The 20,057-nt window shown below is 34.4% G+C and overlaps 1 protein-coding gene across 4 annotated transcripts in view; it reads right to left on the minus strand.

Annotated features, from left to right (window-relative positions):
* Positions 1–20,057, minus strand: part of LOC136029914 (retinol-binding protein pinta-like) — a 113,263-nt gene that overhangs the window by 9,585 nt on the left and 83,621 nt on the right. For all 4 annotated transcript variants that reach the window (XM_065708428.1, XM_065708426.1, XM_065708430.1 and 1 more), the window contains exons 4-6: positions 8,918–9,176; positions 4,779–4,889; positions 1,651–1,756 (exon numbers count right to left, since the gene is read on the minus strand). In XM_065708428.1, coding sequence (XP_065564500.1) covers positions 1,651–1,756; positions 4,779–4,889; positions 8,918–9,176 — 476 coding nt within the window. The remainder of the gene's footprint in view (positions 1–1,650; positions 1,757–4,778; positions 4,890–8,917; positions 9,177–20,057) is intronic.

Here is a 20,057-nt window from a genome sequence, read left to right on the forward strand (position 1 = left end):
GACTGAATATACTTTAGAGCCTTGATTTTGAAAGAAAGAAATATTGTTCATGCGAACGACGTCAAGTTTATAATGCATTCAAAGAGCAAAACACATACATGATAGTATTGCAATAAGATAGATAAGATATGATTTAATCATCATAAAATACACATACAATATTACATTTTACTATTCCCCCAGAGGCTCTTTGGCCTGTAAAGAAGGGGGATGACGGACGAGTCACTTACTCAGAGAAGAAAAAACAAAAAGTCACTTACTCAGAAAAGAAAAAACAAAAACATAAAATAATCACTTACTCACAGAGAGAAGAGCAAAAAGGAGAAGAAAAGAAAACATAAATAAAATAGAAGCTATAGAAAACAAAACTAAATAGATTGAATAGACTAAATTAATTAAGCAGATTGATAGATTAAATAGATGAAATAACTTCTAAGAAGCTAAAGAATTTAAAATTTTTTTGAACAAACCCAATGAATGGCACCTTTGAACTGATTTGAGCAACTTATTCCACAAAACATGACTCGAAATTGAAGGATTTTTTCTGACCTTACACAAGGAGTAAAGGAAACTTGAATGTGATAGTTTGTATAGCGAAGATTATAATTAATCTGACCAGAGTTAAAATATGGTGGGGCACTTAGGGGATGGGGGTGGTCACCGTGAAGCCGAGAAAAAGTAGAACATGCAAACGAAAAAATATACAGTAACTCGAGATTAAGTAATGGGATAACTCCCGAACGAATAGTTTCCTTAATGAGGTTTCTAGTTTTATTGTAAATCTTAGAAAGTGGTTTTAATAGTGAAGGAAAGGTTGACATCTATACTATTGGACAGTAAGAAACGTAAGATTGGATCAAACACTGAAAAATGAAGCCATAAACTGCATAAAATATGTTATATAAAGACAACACTTGTCATTGGTATAAAATATGCTAAGAGGACAACCTAAAAAGATACCAAATTAAGTTTAATTCAGGTGAATTGACGTTAATCCATAAATAGCAAAATTGAAATATTATGAGAGTGGCATCAGGATTTAGAAATGCTTAGGTGAGGCATGGCCTAAATTCAATTGGAAACCACTGCTCTAGCTGAAAGACTGCCCTATTTACCAAAATGAGGACGTAATATTTAGCTAGGCCAAACACGATCTTACGTACTATCAATGCCAAGCTGTTCAGCTACAGTGTAAGTTTTTGTTTTTTGTACCTTAACAAAAACTATTGCTTTCGACATATATTCTTTACTGGCCTTACTGCAGTGTATAGATCTTACCTTTTGTTTTATTATCAAAGATAAAGAAATCCAACTGAGTTCGATTTGTATTAAAAAAGTTTAGAACTAAACTGTGTTCTTCTGCACTTGCCAAAGTGAAAAATGTCTACTTTGTTGTTGTTATTTTGGAGGTGGGATACGATAATATGAAGAAATTCATTTTAGAAATTCCTAGTCCATACTTTAAGTTTGTCTAAACCTCCTACTCAAATTCCTCTCAACCCCTTGTATTAATTTTCACCAATTTTTAACTTCAAAAGAATTCGCTAGTCTCAGTGACTCCATGGTCCCAGCCACAACAGTCACAGATACTCTGGCACTTATGTCCCCCCCCCAATCCTAATATTAGATAAAATAGGAAAAGCAGCTTACCGACTAGTTCTTCAGTTGGCCCCGACATTCCTCCGTATTCTTCAGGAAGTATACCGAGAGGTACATATGAATGGAAACTAGAAAGATTTCCACCATGCAAATGAACCTAGAATATTTCATTACTTATAATATTTTTATTTTTTATTTTTATAATCGTTCGGAGATTACTGTCATAAATACATACACGATGTTATAGCACCCACAGGACAGTTCTGAAAGTGAATTTAACCACCACTCCTCTTCGATGATTTATATATATATATATGTATATATATATATATATATATATATATATATATATATATATATATATATATATATATATATATATATGTATATATATATATATATATATATAATCCAGGAGAATTGTGCCTCTCCATTTGATAACGTGGTCGCACATTGTTTTTCCTGTGCTTCTTAAGACAAACTCAATCAAAATAATCCATGTATATATATGTATATATATACATATACATGTATATATATATATATGCATATGTATATACATTACATATATATATATATATATATATATATATATATATATATATATATATATATATATATATATATATATATATATGTGTGTGGATTATTTTGATTGAGTTTGTCTTAAGAAGCACAGGAAAAACAATGGGAGACCACGTTATCAAATGGATAGGCACAACTCTCCTGGATTCAGATTATGGCAATTATTTAAGCATCCTAGATGAAAGTGTGAGCAAAATGAATGGACTTTTAGAGGTTTTGCGAGTTCAGGGTGCTTGAATGGGTTTGAAAATTAATGTTAAGAAGACAAAGTTACTAAGGCTAGAAATAAGTAAAAATGAAAATGTGACGCTGGGTAACGAAAAGATTGATCAGTTGGGTAGCTTAAATTACCTTGGTAGTATTATTAGCAAAGACGGTGGGAGTAGTGAAACTGAAATCTGATGATATAATAATGTAAATTTTATAAGAAAGTAAAAAATAACCTTTTGAGTTACTTTTTTAGAAAACTACAGCATTCCTATAAGGCCTATTGAATTCAACCCGGAATACAAGTAGGACAATAGTCAATATCAGACCTTTGAAAAAATTGCAAAAATTGTAAAAGTTTTGTTTGCAAAAATTGGATAACTTCAGTATCTTTTCGATTAATTTGCAAGCTGAAAGATGGAAATACCATTCAATTGACCTTTTAAAAATCTTTCGAAACACAATAATGGCTACTGTCACAAATATGTCCTCTCTACTCCTTAATGCCTGAATAGAGGCCTAGTTTTTTGTTTTTTTTTTTTTTTTATTTGGAGATTTTTTCGTTTTCATTATTTTATGTGCCAATTTTTCGACAACAGTATATTCAAAATGCCAAATAATGCCAAGTTGAAACAAAAACGACAGAAAAATCAGTAAATTTTCTTATATAGCTAGGCCATGTCCCGGTGTGGGGTGGGGCTGTTATTTGACTATTTGACAGCGACGGTAGCCGCTATTGTATTTGTAGAGTGCTAAAAGATGAGTAAAATTAAATGTTTATATTTGGAAATTAAATTGACTATTAGCTATTCAATAGCTATAAATTTAGCTATTAGCTATTGAATTAATTAAAAAACCTAAATTTGCCAAAAATTGTGACAACAATGTTTTGTTGCTTCATAAAAAAAGGTCATCAAAATATGTCGGTTGATATCAATGTAACACGTTATCTGGCATAGAAATTCATGCCAATAATATATATTTATATCTGAAAATTTTTAAATAACTAAATCTAATATGTTAAAAATTAAAAAACTTAATACAATCCAAGATTTGAAAAGGTCTCAAGATTTTAAATACAGGGTCTCAAAATATGTACAGAAAACAAAGTGATACTTTTAAAATATAATATATAAAATAAAATAATTATTAAAATAATTATTATAAAATATAATAATTGCGGAACTTTTATACAGTTTGTCAACTCACTATGTTACTAAACTGTAGATATGATATTACAAATAATTACAACAAACATAAGAAAATCTTGCATTATTCAAAATTTATAAAAGATAAATGTTTTGTCTAATTCTCGTTTAAATTGATTTTTGGAGGTGATTTTATTCTAAATTCTCTTTAATCTAAATTCTGTTTTTAGGGGGGGGGGCAACTTCATTCTATTAAATTCTAAACCTAATCAGAATTATTTCTCCATAAGTGACGATGCTTCTTTAAAATGACTTGCCACATCATTAATCCATCATAGCCTCTTTTCTGAAAGATCTACACCTGTTTGTGAGAATGTAGGGTGGCCTGAAGTTCTCGCCCAAGATCAACTAGTATCGTTTGTGTTATTATTCTTTGGTAAGAAATGTGTGGTCTTAATTTTTGGAAGCAAATCTTATTCTTGTTTTGTTGTGTAGAAGGTATTGTACGTTAACCGCAGTTAACCTACGGAATTGATCTAGGTTAATCTAGGAATTATAAGTCTCAAAATATTAAGTGTCACAGCTGTTGCTGAGCAAGCATAAACTCGTTCGAACTTAGAGGAAAGGAGCTTGAAGTGTGATCAGTGTCTGCTGAACTTTGCACGGTAGGTCCCTGTAAAGCTAACTAGTAAGGGTAGCAAGGGTAGGTCCCTTGCTAACTAAGAGATGGGTGCTATACATGGATGGAATCAGAGAATACTCCAAGCGGTCAAACCTGCAAACACTCTATCAGCATTAGATTCTAAGCTGCTGAAGGCTCTCGTTTCTACTATCTTTTTCAGATCTTTTGAGGTGTTCTTCACTCATATTTATTGAAGCTTACTTCGAGTTTGGAGATGGGTGCTATACATGGATGGAATCAGAGAATACTCCAAGCGGTCAAACCTGCAAACACTCTATCAGCATTAGATTCTAAGCTGCTGAAGGCTCTCGTTTCTATTATCTTTTTCAGATCTTTTGAGCTGTTTTTCGTTCATATTTATTGAAACTTACTTCGAGTTTAAAAAATTATGGCGTTTATTTCAAAAATTCATTTAATCTAAAATCATTCATTTCAGAAAGTTTAAAAGATTGGTAAATTTTGATTTAAAACCATTAATATAATTAGTATATAAATTGAAAAAAAAATCAATAATAATTTACATGCAACTGTACTTAGGTAGAGAAAGGATTTATTACCCTTTTACGTAGCTTTTCCTTCATGAAGCTCTTGAAAATACTCAGCACAATATGTACATTATATGGTGTATTGATGAAATGTAAGGCCTTTATTCGAACGGGAACACAATCCTAGAAAGGAAAAATAGAACATTGACCACTTTTTAGCAATTTAATTAAAGCAGTATTTTGTTTTCTTTTTAGTTCTAGAAAATAAATACTCCTCCTATCTCTATCTCCCCCTTTTTTAAGACTCATTGAATCGATCAGTTATCTCAGTAGTAGGGTTCATAAAAATGACAAGAGAATTAACGCCTTTTTTAAGATTTATTTTAAAAAAACTTTAAGTCAAATAATCTACCAAGCGTAAAACTACCACAAATCAGCATTGATAAATAAGTGAAACCAAAAAAGGGACAGAAATTACAATAAATAACCGAGTCAAATTCAAAACGAGCAGAAATTAATATGGGTAGGGCTCAAAATGCCTATGCCTTCCCAAGGTCAGAACATAACTTCCACATTACTGAAAGTAAAAATACAGATGAATGGGCATTGTCATTTCAATATACATATGTTGATATTTTTCCTTAAAATTTTTATAATATTTGATTTATTTAAGTTATAAAAGTGAAAACATTTAAATATTTTCAGTAAAGTGCAAATTATGTTCTGGACCTGGGAAGGCATAGTGGTTTTGAGTCCTACTCATGTTAATTTCTGCTCGTTTTGAGTTTGGCTTGGTTATTTATTGTAATTTCTGTTCGTTTGGGTTTCACATAATTATCATTGCTGATTTGTGGTAGTTTCACACTAAGTAGATTATTTGATTTTATTTTTGCTCATTTTTGATTTAATGGAGTTCTTTACTTTTCTTTGAAAAACTTATTTTGTGAAAAGAGTTTTTTTAATTAATTTCTGTTTGTTTTACATTGACTTAGTCGTTTGGGGGAAAAAGAAAAATATTAGTTTAAATTTTTTTGGTTTTTCTTCAAGAATTTATAGTTTGGTCTGCTATTTGTATCCTGGAAAAAAATTTCAACAATTTTTAACAACATATACCCTTTTTAAAATCGGGACCCAAATAGTATTGTTTAATTTTGAATTATGCCTCTGCCTGTTGACCTGATATATAAAACTTGATACTATTCGTAAAAAAATCTATCTATGCTCTTTCACAGCTCAGACACACTTACACTCTTTTGATTTAGTTAATTTTAAGTGCAAAATTAGTCATAGAAGTGGCCCCGAAAGTTTAAAATTAATACCCTCAGTCGTCCTTGGGGTACTGCTGAGATGCCTCGTTGGCAATTAGCATTAACACGGTGCTTTTTTATTTAATTTTAAGTGAACATCTAGTTTTCAAACATAATGGGCAAATTGCATAACTAAGGGGGAGGGGTTGACCTACGCAACAGTCCTAGAGATACAGTTACAAGACCGTTGAGCTATGCTGAACAAAATAGCTATCTACAATTTTGATTGGAAGAGTTTGGAAAATTATGAGCTGAAGAGGAGGGGTGATTGCCCTCCAATCACTTTTGATTCTTAAAAAGGGTACTACAACTTTGAATTTCCAACCAAATTAGCGCCTCTAAAATATAAATGATATTACTTGCTATGATAGATTAGCGCTGCCAATGATATTGCTTATATGCCCTTTTAATACTTGCACCTGTATAGTTTTTTCGTTTAATCGAAACTCCCCTAAACGTTTCAGCTTAATGCCCTTAAGTTTTATTAGTCAGAGTAACCGTAGAAGTAGTATCGAAAGTATACAAATAGTATCTTCTGGCTAGTTCAAAATCTGTTACAACTTACCCTGAAAGGTATAACTTAATAATGTAAGTCGTTATTGTGATATTGCTTTTTCACCCTATTTATACTCTACATGATCATACTTTGTTTTGATTATGTGCAGCTTCCGCTTAAATATTCCTTGAAAGCTTCACTTTAATACCCTTAGCCTGTGTAGTACAATAGTTGTAATAGCAGTAGTAGCATCAGTAGCAGTATGCACATATCAGCTTTTCTTTCAACATCCCCTTTAACACGCAATGACATTTTTAACTTAATACCATCAAGCGTTTCTGAAGCATTGCGGATATGTCCTCTGTGGGCAGAGTGTGTTTCAATTTATTTCAATACAGTTACAATATTGCCTAAAATTTTCGCCCTAATACCCTTAGGTTTATTAGTAGTAGTAGCACCAGTAGTTATAGCAGTAGCAGTAGGAGTAGATCTAATAGTAGTAGTCTTAGCTTTAGTAGTAGTAGTACTAGTAGCAGTAATAATAATAGTAACAGTAGTAGTTGTTGTAGGAGTAGAAGCAGTAGTTATATGATGCAAATAATGTCGTTTGGTTAGTTCAACCAAAACCAAAAACCTCAACCAAACCTTAGTTCAACCAAAACCTCCACAACAAGCATTGTCAGTCTTAATTTCACAAATGAAATTGTTCCTAAGATATTTGTGATATGCCCTTCTGACAATCTGCATACGGATGACAGGTTGTCAGCCGTACAACAGAAATTTCCAGAAATGTTCTCTGAAAATTTCACCTTCATACCCTTAGGCATAGTTGTAATAGTAGTCACTGCAGTAGTACAACTACTCAACTTAATACAATTAGCCATTGCTTGGATATTGTCTATTTGTTCTTTTGATACCCTGTATTTTAATATACTTTTGGAAATTTTCATTTTAATGCCCTTAGCCTTACAAGAAGTTGCAATAAACGTAGCGATTGGAGCAATAGTAATAGTAGTAGTAAAATTAGTAAATCTTGCAGTAGCAGTAGTATTATTAATAGTATGCACATATTGCCTTTTGCTCAATTGATCCTTCCTTTTAAGTATTCTCTGATAGTTCCAACTTGATACACAAATAAACTCTTATGATACGCTATTTTGACAATCTAAATGCACATAGTCTCTTTTGTTTGTTTGAATTTGCCATCAATATCCTCTCAAATTTATCCTTCATAGACTTAGCCTTAATAGCACTATTATAAAAGTATTTTGACTGGAACTAAAAGTAGTTGCAGTGTTAGTGTTGCATAATAGTAGTAGTATCAGTAGCAGTAGTAGCAGCAGTATTATTAGCGGTAGTAGCATTTGCATATTCATATGTGTAGCCTCAATTGAACTAGAATCATAGTAGTGGTGGTGGTAGTAAGAACAGCAGTAGCAGCAAAATAATTATAAGCAGTAAGAATAGTAGCAGCAGCATTAATAGCAGTAATAACATGTAGATTTTCTCTTTTGGTCGACTGAACATCCCACTCATTATGTCCCTGAAGTTTCCTCTTGATATGATAAGCTGTTCCAAAAATATTGCTGATACGCCTGTATCAGCAATCTGTATACACATAGTATGTACTGTTTGAACGTTTCTTCAGATATTTTTTTCAATATCCTCAGCCTTAGAAGTATTTACTACAGAAGTATTAGTTTCATTGATAGTAGTAGTAAGAACTTCACAAAATTTGCTTGAACTTCACAAAATGTAACAAAAAAAAATAAGGAAATAAGAAAAATGTAAACAGTGGAGTAAAACATATGTAAAGAGAAAGAAAAAAACTAACTATGAAAAACATATACTTTCGAGAAAATGGAACGGCAAAAGATTTTTTTTTCTAATATCCGAAAGCTTATTATTTAGCACTGCTACTTTAATAAAAATATCATTCATCCCGGATCCTGACAGAATCTTCCCATTACGGTACTATTTAGGGAGAAAAAGACGAAATTTACACTACCGGAAATATAGAATACGGAAAGAAGAAATATCTTTCTTATTTAACAGAGGGTTAAATTCGGAAAGATATAGAACAGAATGATCGCAAAAAGCTGAAATGATTTGCTGAAAATAATTGGAGTTAGGTTGACTCTGGCAAATCTAGCTGGTTCAGGTGACAGAATCTTAAAACTGAACCCTGTCCCAAGTCAAATAATGGATGATGGCAGGAAACGAACCCTCGTTCTGAATGATATAGGATTGAAAGTCCGGTAGGCTAACCTTTAGGCTAGGATGGCTGAAAAGAAAAGCAGAAAGAAAATAAAATAGAGATGGCGCTCATGATTGATCTTTGCTTGATTTGACTTGCAGTGTTAAGTGAAGCTATGATTCTGGCCCATCTAGAGAACTCGGATATTTACCTGCCATGAGGTTACAGCCTTTTTTATTATGTTCGGAGTCATAGCCATTCCGTGAGCTAAAGAGGCACCTTTTAAGTCAAAAATTGCAACAACACCATATATAGAAATAAGTTCGTCCATTCGATTTAATATCTCTTGTATCATATTTCCTGCTTTGAAAACATCATCCTGAACAGTTTGCCTTGGAGAGTGGACACAACATCGAACCAAAACTACCCGTCTTCCATCTCTGTCGTAGTGCTTTAAAGGCAGGTAACACCTGAAAGTTAAAATTACGAAATCAGGGGATTGATATCCTCTATTTACTCTCATTTGAAGGAATTTTCGTGGAATTTATAAAAAAGCACTTCTTGTGGCCTCCAAGGCCCCACTCTCCCAGGTTTAACTCCTCCTAGGGTTGTATTCAGGATTTTTGTTCGGGGGGGGGGGAGAGAGATTGCCAACAAAAATTACAAAACGCAACAACAACCACAAAATTTTCTTTTACTTCTGTAAGACTTGAAGACAAATTTTGGGTGATTGTATTAAACTGTGTAAGCCCCCCTGATTACTGCCCATCCTGCCTCCCTTATAAGAGATTCGCCAACGACCATGCATAAACTGACCTAATCTGAACATTTAAAAAAACTGAAAACCATAGAAATTAAAACTGAAAATAATGAACAGCATGTGTATGTAGTCTAGAAAAACTAAAAAAAAAAAAAAATCCTAAAACAACAAATTTTCTCTTTTCAGTAACAAATTGTCATTTACTGTTGTTATTAATGTGTTAAAAAAAGAAACTCCGTAGAAGATATAGTCTGCTGGCAAAAAATAAAGGGCAATTTGATAAACATACGTTGGGAAACCTTTACAACTCCATGTTTGTACTACATGTCTTTTACATAATTCTGTTTTTGGATTGAAAAGAACTGAAAAGACTGATAATAACTGAAAAGAAACAAATTTGGGACCAACTTTACCGGTATTCTAAGTATGTTATTGGTATCCCTCTCTGGTTCCGGAGCTCATACACTAGTAAAAAAATACCATTTTTTTTATATTAAATAAGAAAAACAAGTTTTTTTATCTGAAAGTAAGGAACAAAATTAAAACTTAAAACGAACAGAAATTACTTCGTATATGAAAGTGGCTGCTTCCTCACCAACGCCCCACTCTTGACGCTAAAGTTTGACTCTTTCTCTCAACTCTTCTTTTTAAAACAGTAAAAAACTTTAGCGTAAAGAGCGGGGCGTTGGTGAGGAAGCAGCCCCTTTCATATACGGAGTAATTTCTGTTCGTTTTAAGTTTTAATTTTGCTCCTTACTTTCAGTTAAAAAAACTTGTTTTTTTTTATTTAATTTCTGAACGTTTTTTAATCAATGTATGTTTTGATTTTGGCTCTCCGCAGAGGAATAATTAAAATGAAATTTTCTTATTTATTATTTTTTTTGCTAAATGGCTTTCTCATAATATTGATCGAATGATTTTGAGAAAAAAGAGCGGGGAAGGAAGCCTAGTTGCCCTCCAATTTTTCGGTTAATTAAGATAAAGGCAACTAGAACTTTTAATTTTTTACGAATCTTTTTTTTAGTAAAAGATATACGTAACTTATAAATTAGCTTACGTAAAGAATTTTTGTATTCTCACGTTTTTATTACATATATGAGGGGGTTAACCCCCTCGTCAGTACCTCGCTCTTTACACTAAAGCTTAAATTTTGTCCCAACTCATTAAGAATGACCCCTGAATCACCAAAGACGTAAAATAAATAGTTGAAATTACTAAAAATACGTTAGCGTAAAGAGCGGGGTATTAGGAGGAGGTGAGCCCCTCATATGGGTAATAATTTCTGTTCGTTTTAAGTTTTAATGCTGCTCTTTACTTCCAGCTGAAATTTTTTTTTTTATATTTCTTTTTTCATTGTTTTTTTTTTTTAAATAATGCTAGTAAATCCTGCGCTCCCTTCATGGAAATTTTCTTCCACCATGACAATTTCCTCGATGGAAAGCTCCCCCAGCCTATCCCCCTATTCTCAACCCCTCCCCCCAACCAAAAAAATCCTACTGAAAACGCCTGCACACTTCCCAATAACCATTACTATATGTAAGCACTGGTCAAAGTTTGTAACTTTTAGCCCCTCCCGCGGGGACTTTGGGGGAGTAAGTCGTCCCTAAAGACACAGTTATAAGGTTTTTCGACTACGCTGAATAAAATGGCAATCTCAGAATTTCGATCCGTTGACTTTGGGAAAATTATTAGCGTGGGAGGGGGCCTAGGTGCCCTCTAATTTTTTTGGTCACTTAAAAAGGGCACTAGAACTTTTCATTTCCGTTAGAATGAGCCCTCTCGCAACATTCTAGGACAACTGGGTCGATAAGATCACCCCTGGAAAAAAAAAAAAAAAAAAAAAAATTAACACACATCCGTGATCTGCCTTTTGGCAAAAAATAAAAAACTCCACATTTTTGTAGATAGGAGCTTGAAACTTCTACAGTAGGGTCCTCTGATACGCTGAATGTGATGGTGTGATTTTCGTTAAGATTCCATGACTTTTAGGGGGTGTTTCCCCCTATTTTCTAAAATAACGCAAATTTTCTCAGGCTCGTAACTTTTGACGGTTAAGACTAAACTTGATGAAACTTATATATTTAAAATCAGCATTAAAATGCAATTGTTTTGATGTAGCTATTGGTATCAAAATTCCATTTTTTAGAGTTTTGATTACTATTGAGCCGGGTCGCTCCTTACTACAGTTCGTTACCACAAACTGTTTGATATTTGTGAAGATGGAGGAATTACTGGTTCGTTTTGAAGACCACATGTACTTGCTTGTGGGACCAGACGCTGACACCTCACCTGGCATCTAGAGGACTCCGTATGGTTCTTTCCCATTTATCGTGATTTTGTGCCAGCTCTTCAGAAAACCAGAGCCAGTGGCTCTTCCATTTCTGCAATACTTTCTAAATCCAGCAGTGGTGTCCAATTTTTCAATCGACCACTAGGACGCCTTCGCCAATTTGGCAGAGGAGTAGCTAGAAGCATTTGCTTGATGATTCAGTCATTGGGTCCCCTCAGGACATGGCCAAGCCAAAGCAGTCTTCTTTGTTGTACAATCGCAGCGGTGGGCTCAATGTTAAAGCAGCGGTGGTGCACATCGGCATTGGAGATTCTGTGGCAGTATCGGATTAGTAGTGGTCAAAGGATTTCATACCATGGAGATGAGGCGCCTTCAGTGACAAAGTCTCAAACAGAAGAGAACAGATCTAACAGCTACTTTATAGACACAAGTTTTTTTTTTCGTACTGATCCACCGTTTGTTCCACAAATGGCAGCGGAGCTGAAAGAAGATGGCTTTTGCTTTGTGGATTCTGTTCTGTATTTCAAGGTCACAGTCTTCACTAAAGTCAGTTAGTGAGCCAAGATAAGTGAAGCTATCGACTCTTTCCAATTCTTGTCCATGAAGAACAAGCTGATAATCCGACTGTAAATTTAGATCCTTTACTTTGATTTTGGCCGTGTTGATCTTCATACTCACTAGCTAAGAGAGATATGCTATTTCATTAAGCAATACTTAAACAGATCAGCAGTAAGAGCACTGATGTCATCCAAATCACCATCGCCAGGTCATCCCATAACGACATTATCAAAACTCGAAAGAGTTCTTTCAATAATCCAGTCTATGCAGTAATTAACCAATACAGGGGTAATATTCACCTTGTTTTACACTACTATCCACACTAAAGGTTTAGCTTTTTCACCCAGCACTCTTACAGATTTGCAATGCTCATAGGTCTTCAACAGCTCTATGGATTCAACTAGAATGCTATCTTCTGCCATGATTTGCCAAAGATTTTCCCTGGCTAGGGAGTCAGAAGAAGCCACAAATCCAGATACATCCAGGATTAAAGTCCAATATATACTGCCATTTGAGAAACCTGTTTCGTTTTCGTCTTGTATGGGCAACTTAACGTTTTATAGAAACCTATGCGCAAGCGTGTGGCATTATCCCCTCTGAGACGTGATGGCCCAATCTGTAGTTTTTCCAGATTTTTATGATGATTGGCTGTCTCTAAATTTTTAATCCATAGCAATTTAGTCCTTTTTTGTCAAAGGAATCTCAAGTTTTGCGAGGGAGTATATAGTACCACAGGCCCCCTTCCTTATGTAACTTGGAAACAATCAGAGCTCAAAGTGGAGAAGTTGAAACTAAAACAAATACTACTGAAAATGCTAAATTTTTTGGAATGAAAAATTATTGAAATTACCAATTTAATTCTTAATTAACTGTATAATTCTACTGTACAAAATTTTAGTTTAGTATACATTTTCCAGCTTTGAAAAATGTGAATAGAAGAGTAATGTTTGAGAGCTGAAGACTTTCAAAAGTAGAATATCAAAGATACAAAATGAGAAGAAGAAAGTAGACATTGGAAAGTTGATTTGAAAAATAGAACGCTTAACAGAAAATAACAGGTAGAATAAATACTATCCCGCCATCTATTTATCAAGAAGTACAATAAATTATGTTTGTTTTAAACAAAGACTAAACAACTTTTTTTTCAAATTTACTTGCATAATTTCAATTGGCGGTTTTTTCATTTAGCTTTGTAATAAGCAATGTCGTGTAAAATACAAAAATTATTTTCTTGAAAATGAAACTGACAATGAAGGACAGTGAACATGAAATCTGATTGATAAAATTGGATAAGAGAATAGCTACACTAACATTTACATCTCCGAAAAGTAGGGAACATTTGAAATTTGATTTTTTACTGAAAAAAAACTTCCATATGCTATTATATTGCCTTTAGCCTTTGCGGCTACAAAATGAAAAAATAAAGAAACATGAGTAAAAATCAGCAAAATAACTAAAAGTTCATGCCACCCAAACACCTTAAGAAAGTATAGCTTTCCTATCAAACTGTCTGGGGAAATCAACAAATTACTAATGTAGATTTTTTTTTTTTTTTACTGACCGAAAAGTGGTCAGATTTAACCAGTTTCGCTTATTTTTCTTCTCTCTTAAACTTGGAAGCACTGACCAAAATATTATACTCCCGGAAAAATTTCCTAATTTTGAAATAACTAAAAGTTTCAGGTATGTTTCAGGTAAAGTTTCAAACATGGATGAAGTTTCAGGTATGAATAGACCCAACATTAGTCCAGGGGAGGGGTTCATTATTGGGTCCTTTGTGCTTAAAGAAAGATTAAATTCTTTTCCACCATTTAAATCATGGTAATTTATTGTAATAAAAATTTTGGTCAAGCTGAAATTCTTGACTTAAATTATTAAACTCAGCACGCTCTCAAGTCTAATGTAATCCATCAACCCGTATCAATGAGAAAAACAGATTAATTTCCAATTCCAATAATTCCATAATAAAAGAGCACTTTCAGTTCATTTGTTTACACCTGTGGTATATTTTCGTAAGCAGACCAGTTTTTCCTTATTTTTAAAGTTGCAATAATCCTGTATTTTTAAACCTTGATTGGTTTTAATCCTCCTCTATAGAATTTTAAACTGTTAAAAAAACGAAAATCGTTAAGTTATATTTTTGAAAAGCAGTCCATCCTTTTCACTACATCCATTTGCTTTAAGATACTTAAGATTTTCCATTTTTCCAAACAAAATTTACCATTATATTCTTTTATATCCAATTATATCCAACTTATCTTGTCCAACTTAGCCTGTCCATAGATTATTCTTTATGGTTGATTGTGTATGGCTATGCTGTTTGAACTATATAATTGTATGGATGAGTAGGGTTAAGGCCTCATTCAAGTACTGATCTATATTAATTACTAATGCAGGAAAACAATTTTCCTTTTCTCCTTCTGTCTTTTTTTTCTGTCTCTTTTTTAATGCGTTTGTGCTGTTGCATTTGTGATTTCTTTTTTCATTATATTATATGTCTACTATCTATACATTACATATCATAATGTGTTTACTACCAATACCCGCAAAAAAAGGTCGAGCGTCCGAGGGCTTGGCAAGGTGTTATCAAGTGATTAGCAACACCTTTGTCAACTGCTTGTTTCATTCGTCTGATGGCATTATGGCCCTACGACTTGGTCACCTTGTATTTATAAATATAAATCTTCCGTGTGATCAGAAACGTTTAGTTTCACTTATTAAGTTTTCTAATGTCTGCTCATCCCTTATAAACTTTGTTATTCAATATTGAAAAGCAGGGGTATCAGTGACTAGTGATTGGTGACGTCAATTGTGATGTTCATTGCTCCTCTATTCGTGCCAACTTAGTTTTATTATCATTACCCAATGGTTACCTCACAGCATCTAAAGCTCTAAATTACAGTTATATTCATAATAGTGGTACTGTGACTAATATTGACCATCGCATTTACTCCGCCGATGTTCTCTGTTCTGTCGTTCATATGGACGAAGACGAACGTTACCTTGACGCCCTTCCCCTCTCTATTACTGTGACGCTAACGGCTGATCTATCTAATGATCCTTGCGTTGCTACTAATAAAAAATGGAGTATGAAACGTTAGTGGAGCAAAACTAATTGGCCTATATGTATTTCTACCCTAACAGCTCTGTTGTCTTGCGTCAAGATCCCTTTTAAGCTACTATGTACAAGTGTTTTTTCGCCACAAGCCAGAGCGCAACGGAATGTTCATTACCTTCGCTTAGTTGAGTGCATGAAACAAGCTGAGAATATGCCTTGTTCTTGTTCGTTGCCCTGTTCGCCAGATCCAATTCGGAGCTACAAACTCTGTTAGATTTAACAGCTGAATATTTAGAGGAAAAGAAACTGGAAATTAACACAAAAAAGACAGAGGTGATGATTTTTTGCCGTAGACAATCAACAGGAAATAAAGATGAAGAAAGTTTTAATTTGAATGGTGAAGCTGTGAAGGTTGTGTCTCAGGCAATATATTTAGGATTCCATCTAACATCGAACGGAAGATGGAGCAATCATATTTCGAAGATGGCAAATCGAGGAAAAGAAGCAATGGCAACGCTGTTCTTGAACAGTAATTTGACGGGAATAAGTGAGTTAAAGATGCACAAAAACGTGTTCAACTCAAAAATAAGGCCAATCCTCCACTATGGAGGGGAAGTATGGGACCTAGAAGTGGCAAATTCATTAGAAACTCTACAGCTACAACATTATAAACGAATGCTAGGTCTGCACGCCACAACTCACACACTTTTCATCAAGGGAGATTTGGGACTTTTCTCCATGAGAAAACATAGACAGATCCAATTAATTAAGTTTGGCTGAAAATACTGCAATGTCCCTCCTCAAGACTCATCAGAGCAGCGTATGATGAATTACTTACCCTGGGACAAAAATTGTCATGGCCCTTCCATGTCAAAAAACTACTGGACAGCACAGGTCTAACGTATGCATGGAATGGAGGAGAGGGCCCAATCTCTGATCAAAAAGCGTTTCTGTCAGAGATCCAAACAAGGCTGGAAGACCAAGAAATTCAGAAATGGTGGAATGACCTTAGCCAGTCGGAAAGCTTAAGTTCTTACTATAAGGTGAAAGAAAATTATGGTGAAGAGTTATATTTTAAATTAGGGATTCCAAAAGAATCCCTGAGGTCTTGGATGCAGGTGCGAGCAAACTGTCTCCCTCTTCACAGTATTTGGAAAAATAGGTGTCACCCGGAAATGCGGTATACTTGTCCAATTTGCGGTGATCTTGATGGGCTAGACCATTTTCTTTTCAGGTGTCAGGGGCTAAATGAGCTAAGAGGGAGCTTTCTTGGGGTGGATGGTCGTGAGCCCCTTCTTGGAACTTTGAAGTCGACGTCGAAAATAAATATAGTAGCAGTGGCAAATTTTGTCCGGAAGGGTCTTGTTATTCGAAAGTCGATTGTTACATAATTTAGTTTGTTTGTTGTTATATATGCATGTATACGGCCTAAAAAATGGCTTTAAATACAGTCATTCATATGGCTGCTCCCCTTATCCGGGTTAAATTCAAAACTCGAAGCCCGATTCAGAAAGAAGACTCCCGTCTAAAAGCCGTCAAAAACCATGTTAAACTCAGGCTTTGCATCTGGATTGTTTGTGGGCGACCGTTGCGAGGCCAAGTGTTTCGTATAAAAGAAACTCATTAATCATACTATCTGCACCTGGAGCCTTACTATTTTTTATTCCTTTTATTACTGTCGCTACTTCTTCCTCACTAAACAAATATTCCTTCACATTCAAGGTATCACAAACTTTTTCATTTTCATCTATATCTTTCCCTGCAACTGTATCTCGGTTTAGAACATTCTCAAAATGTTCCACCCATCTTCCTTTGACTTTTTCCTTATCACTAATTGTGGCCCCATTTCTATCTTTAACTGGGACTAGTCCGGATTGGCTACTCCCTTTCAATTTATTTACATGCCAGTGTAATATTGTACCATTATGCCGTCTAGCCGCATCTTCCAGATCCTCAGCGATTTTATCCATGACCTCCACTTCACATCTCTTTAGTTCATATTTTAATGCTTTCTCCACTTTCTTTACATTCCTTTTGGTTTCATACGACCTTTTGGTTACATCACTCAGATAATCCTCATACAAACCCCTTCTAATCTCTATTAAACCTAAAGCTTTTTCACTAATATTCCTAGTTGCAGTCTTAGCACTCTTCCCTAAGACACCATCAGCAACTTCACAAATTGTTTTTCTAAAATTATTCCATCCATCTTCTACATTGTCAAATTTTAAACTCTCAAGTTTAGTATTCAACTGTTCCTGGAAGTTTTTTCTCAAATCTTCATCCTGGAGTCTACTAACATCATAACTTTCCGGGAGGTAGTTACCCTTCCGGAATTTCAGCTTTAAATTAACCTTAGACACTACTAGATGGTGATCTTTACTTTTAACATCAATAACAGCACTCCTATGCAACCTAGTATCTTGTATTGATCCTGCTAGTCTTCTGTTTACAATAACATAATCAATAACGTTTGCTGTCTTACCATCACGTGAATACCATGTCAACTTATGGGCCATTTTGTGACCAAACACCGTATTGGTTATAACTAGGTTGTTATACCTACAAAATTGCAAAAGCCTATAGCCATTACTGTTTTCTTTTCCTACACCAAATTTACCTAGGCTAGGATGCTATCTATCCCTATTTCTACCAACATGGGCATTAAAATCTCCTAGCAAAAACACCATATTTCTACCTGGTACCCTGTCTATTTGCTCCTGTAACAGTAAGTAAAACTCATCTGAATCACTAGTATCTCCATCAGTTGGTTGAACGGGTGCATATACTACTATAACTGATACCCTGAACTTTTTAGTCATAAAATGAGCAATTAGTATTCTATTATTGATACCTTCCCAGCCTAAAAAAGACTTAGCAGCTTCCTTATTCATCATGAGCCCTACTCCCTGTCTATGCACTCCATCCTTCCTGCCTGAGTAAACAAATTCTATGTCACCTAATTTCATGCTTCCTACCCCTGGGATATGAGTTTCCGAAACTCCTAATAAATCCAGTTCAAACCGTCTGAATTCGTCAGTCAAAATGTCGATGCGATAGTCATTTTTTAACGTCGTAACATTCCAAGTTCCAATTTTCATGTTCTTTAAATCTTTGAAATTATTTTGGCCTCAGGAAAAGCAGTGATCCCGGATACTAGTGCAGGACGGGGACACAATAGAATAAATTCATTAGCGCATCTAAATTTTATTCATTAGGTGCCGATGATGTTATATCAGATTCATCTTGGTTTAGGCATTATAAAAACATTTTTAGCATGATTATCATTATCATTATCATTATCATTATCATTTTCAGGGCTTTGTTGCTAAATTTCTGTCACCTTTAGTTTTGCAACGTCATGTTATTCCTGTATCAACCAAAAGTATTATAAATTGTGTGCTTAAACTTAAGTCTAAATCGGGTGATTTTGATGGGATTAGCGCTTATCATTTACGCTCTGACTGTCCAGCACTGGTCACTCAGCTCCAGTTACTTTTTCAGTTCTGTTTATGTTTGTCGGTGGTGCCTAATGCCTTCCTTTGCGGGACGGTAAGTTCTACTCTTAAACGTCCAAAAGACCCTTTTGATTGACCTTTATATAGATCTATCACTTTTTCATGCAAAGTTAGTAGGAATCTTGTATATGTTATGCTCCCATATATTATTGAACGAACTGCGAAAGCCTCAAACCAATTTGGGTTTGAAACTCGTATTGGGTGCAAACATCGCAAGGTTTTAGCTCCAATTCTTTATAATGTCCAGACTAAAGTTTATGGATTACATATTTGCGCTTTGGGTTTGTCTAAAGTTTTCGACAGTATTTGCCATGTACAAGTGTGACACTCTTTTTTAGAGTTGGAGTAAACCCTTCTATTATACATGTACTTAAGGCCATGATTAAGTGAACTTGAAAACATCGAGGTTCAAAATTGAAATTAGGGTAGCCTTCGGTCTTTCAATTCTCTAGAGACCGTCGATTGTCAAAAACCCTTCAAATAGCACTAATTCATTGGCGGAAATAGCAGGTTAATTATACTAGCTTGTCAATCTGGTCTCTAGGGGTTTTATCGGCGATCTGAAACGACTCTTTCTGGCAAAAAACTTGTAAAAATTTCAGGTAGCTGAAAATATTCTATGGGACTGTTCGAAAACACGAAAATACATCGAAAAATGGTTGTAATCATCTTAGAGGTTATTGTCTTCTGCTCATGATAGTACCGATTTGTTCTAAAAGCAATATCCTTCACAGAGTGTACTTTTGAAAAAGAGCTAGACATTTTCTAATATTTCTAAGCAATTATAGGAAATAGAGCAAAATCCTAGCAAACATTTTGTAGCATCTTCAAGAAGCTACGGCCCGATATTAAAAGCGGTATCTTCCGCCAATGAATACTTGAGTACTTTTTAAATATAAATTTTCAATTTTAACATGGGATTTTCGAGTTCCATCAGTTCACTTAATCACGGCCTTAAATATCGGTACAGTAATTCGTTTCTTTGTTTGAAATAGCATACAGGGTTCTACTGTAATATACCAGTTCAATCTGGAGTCCGACAGGGTGGAGTACTATTACCTTGTCTTTTTAAATCAGAATTCAAAATGCGTTTTCAGGAATCAGGCCTTCTTATTTATAATTTATCTGATGTGTCTTATACTGCATAAGCAGACGACCTGCTAGTTT

Source organism: Artemia franciscana, chromosome 8 (assembly GCF_032884065.1).
Source record: "Artemia franciscana chromosome 8, ASM3288406v1, whole genome shotgun sequence".
Taxonomy (NCBI): Eukaryota; Metazoa; Arthropoda; class Branchiopoda; order Anostraca; family Artemiidae; genus Artemia; species Artemia franciscana.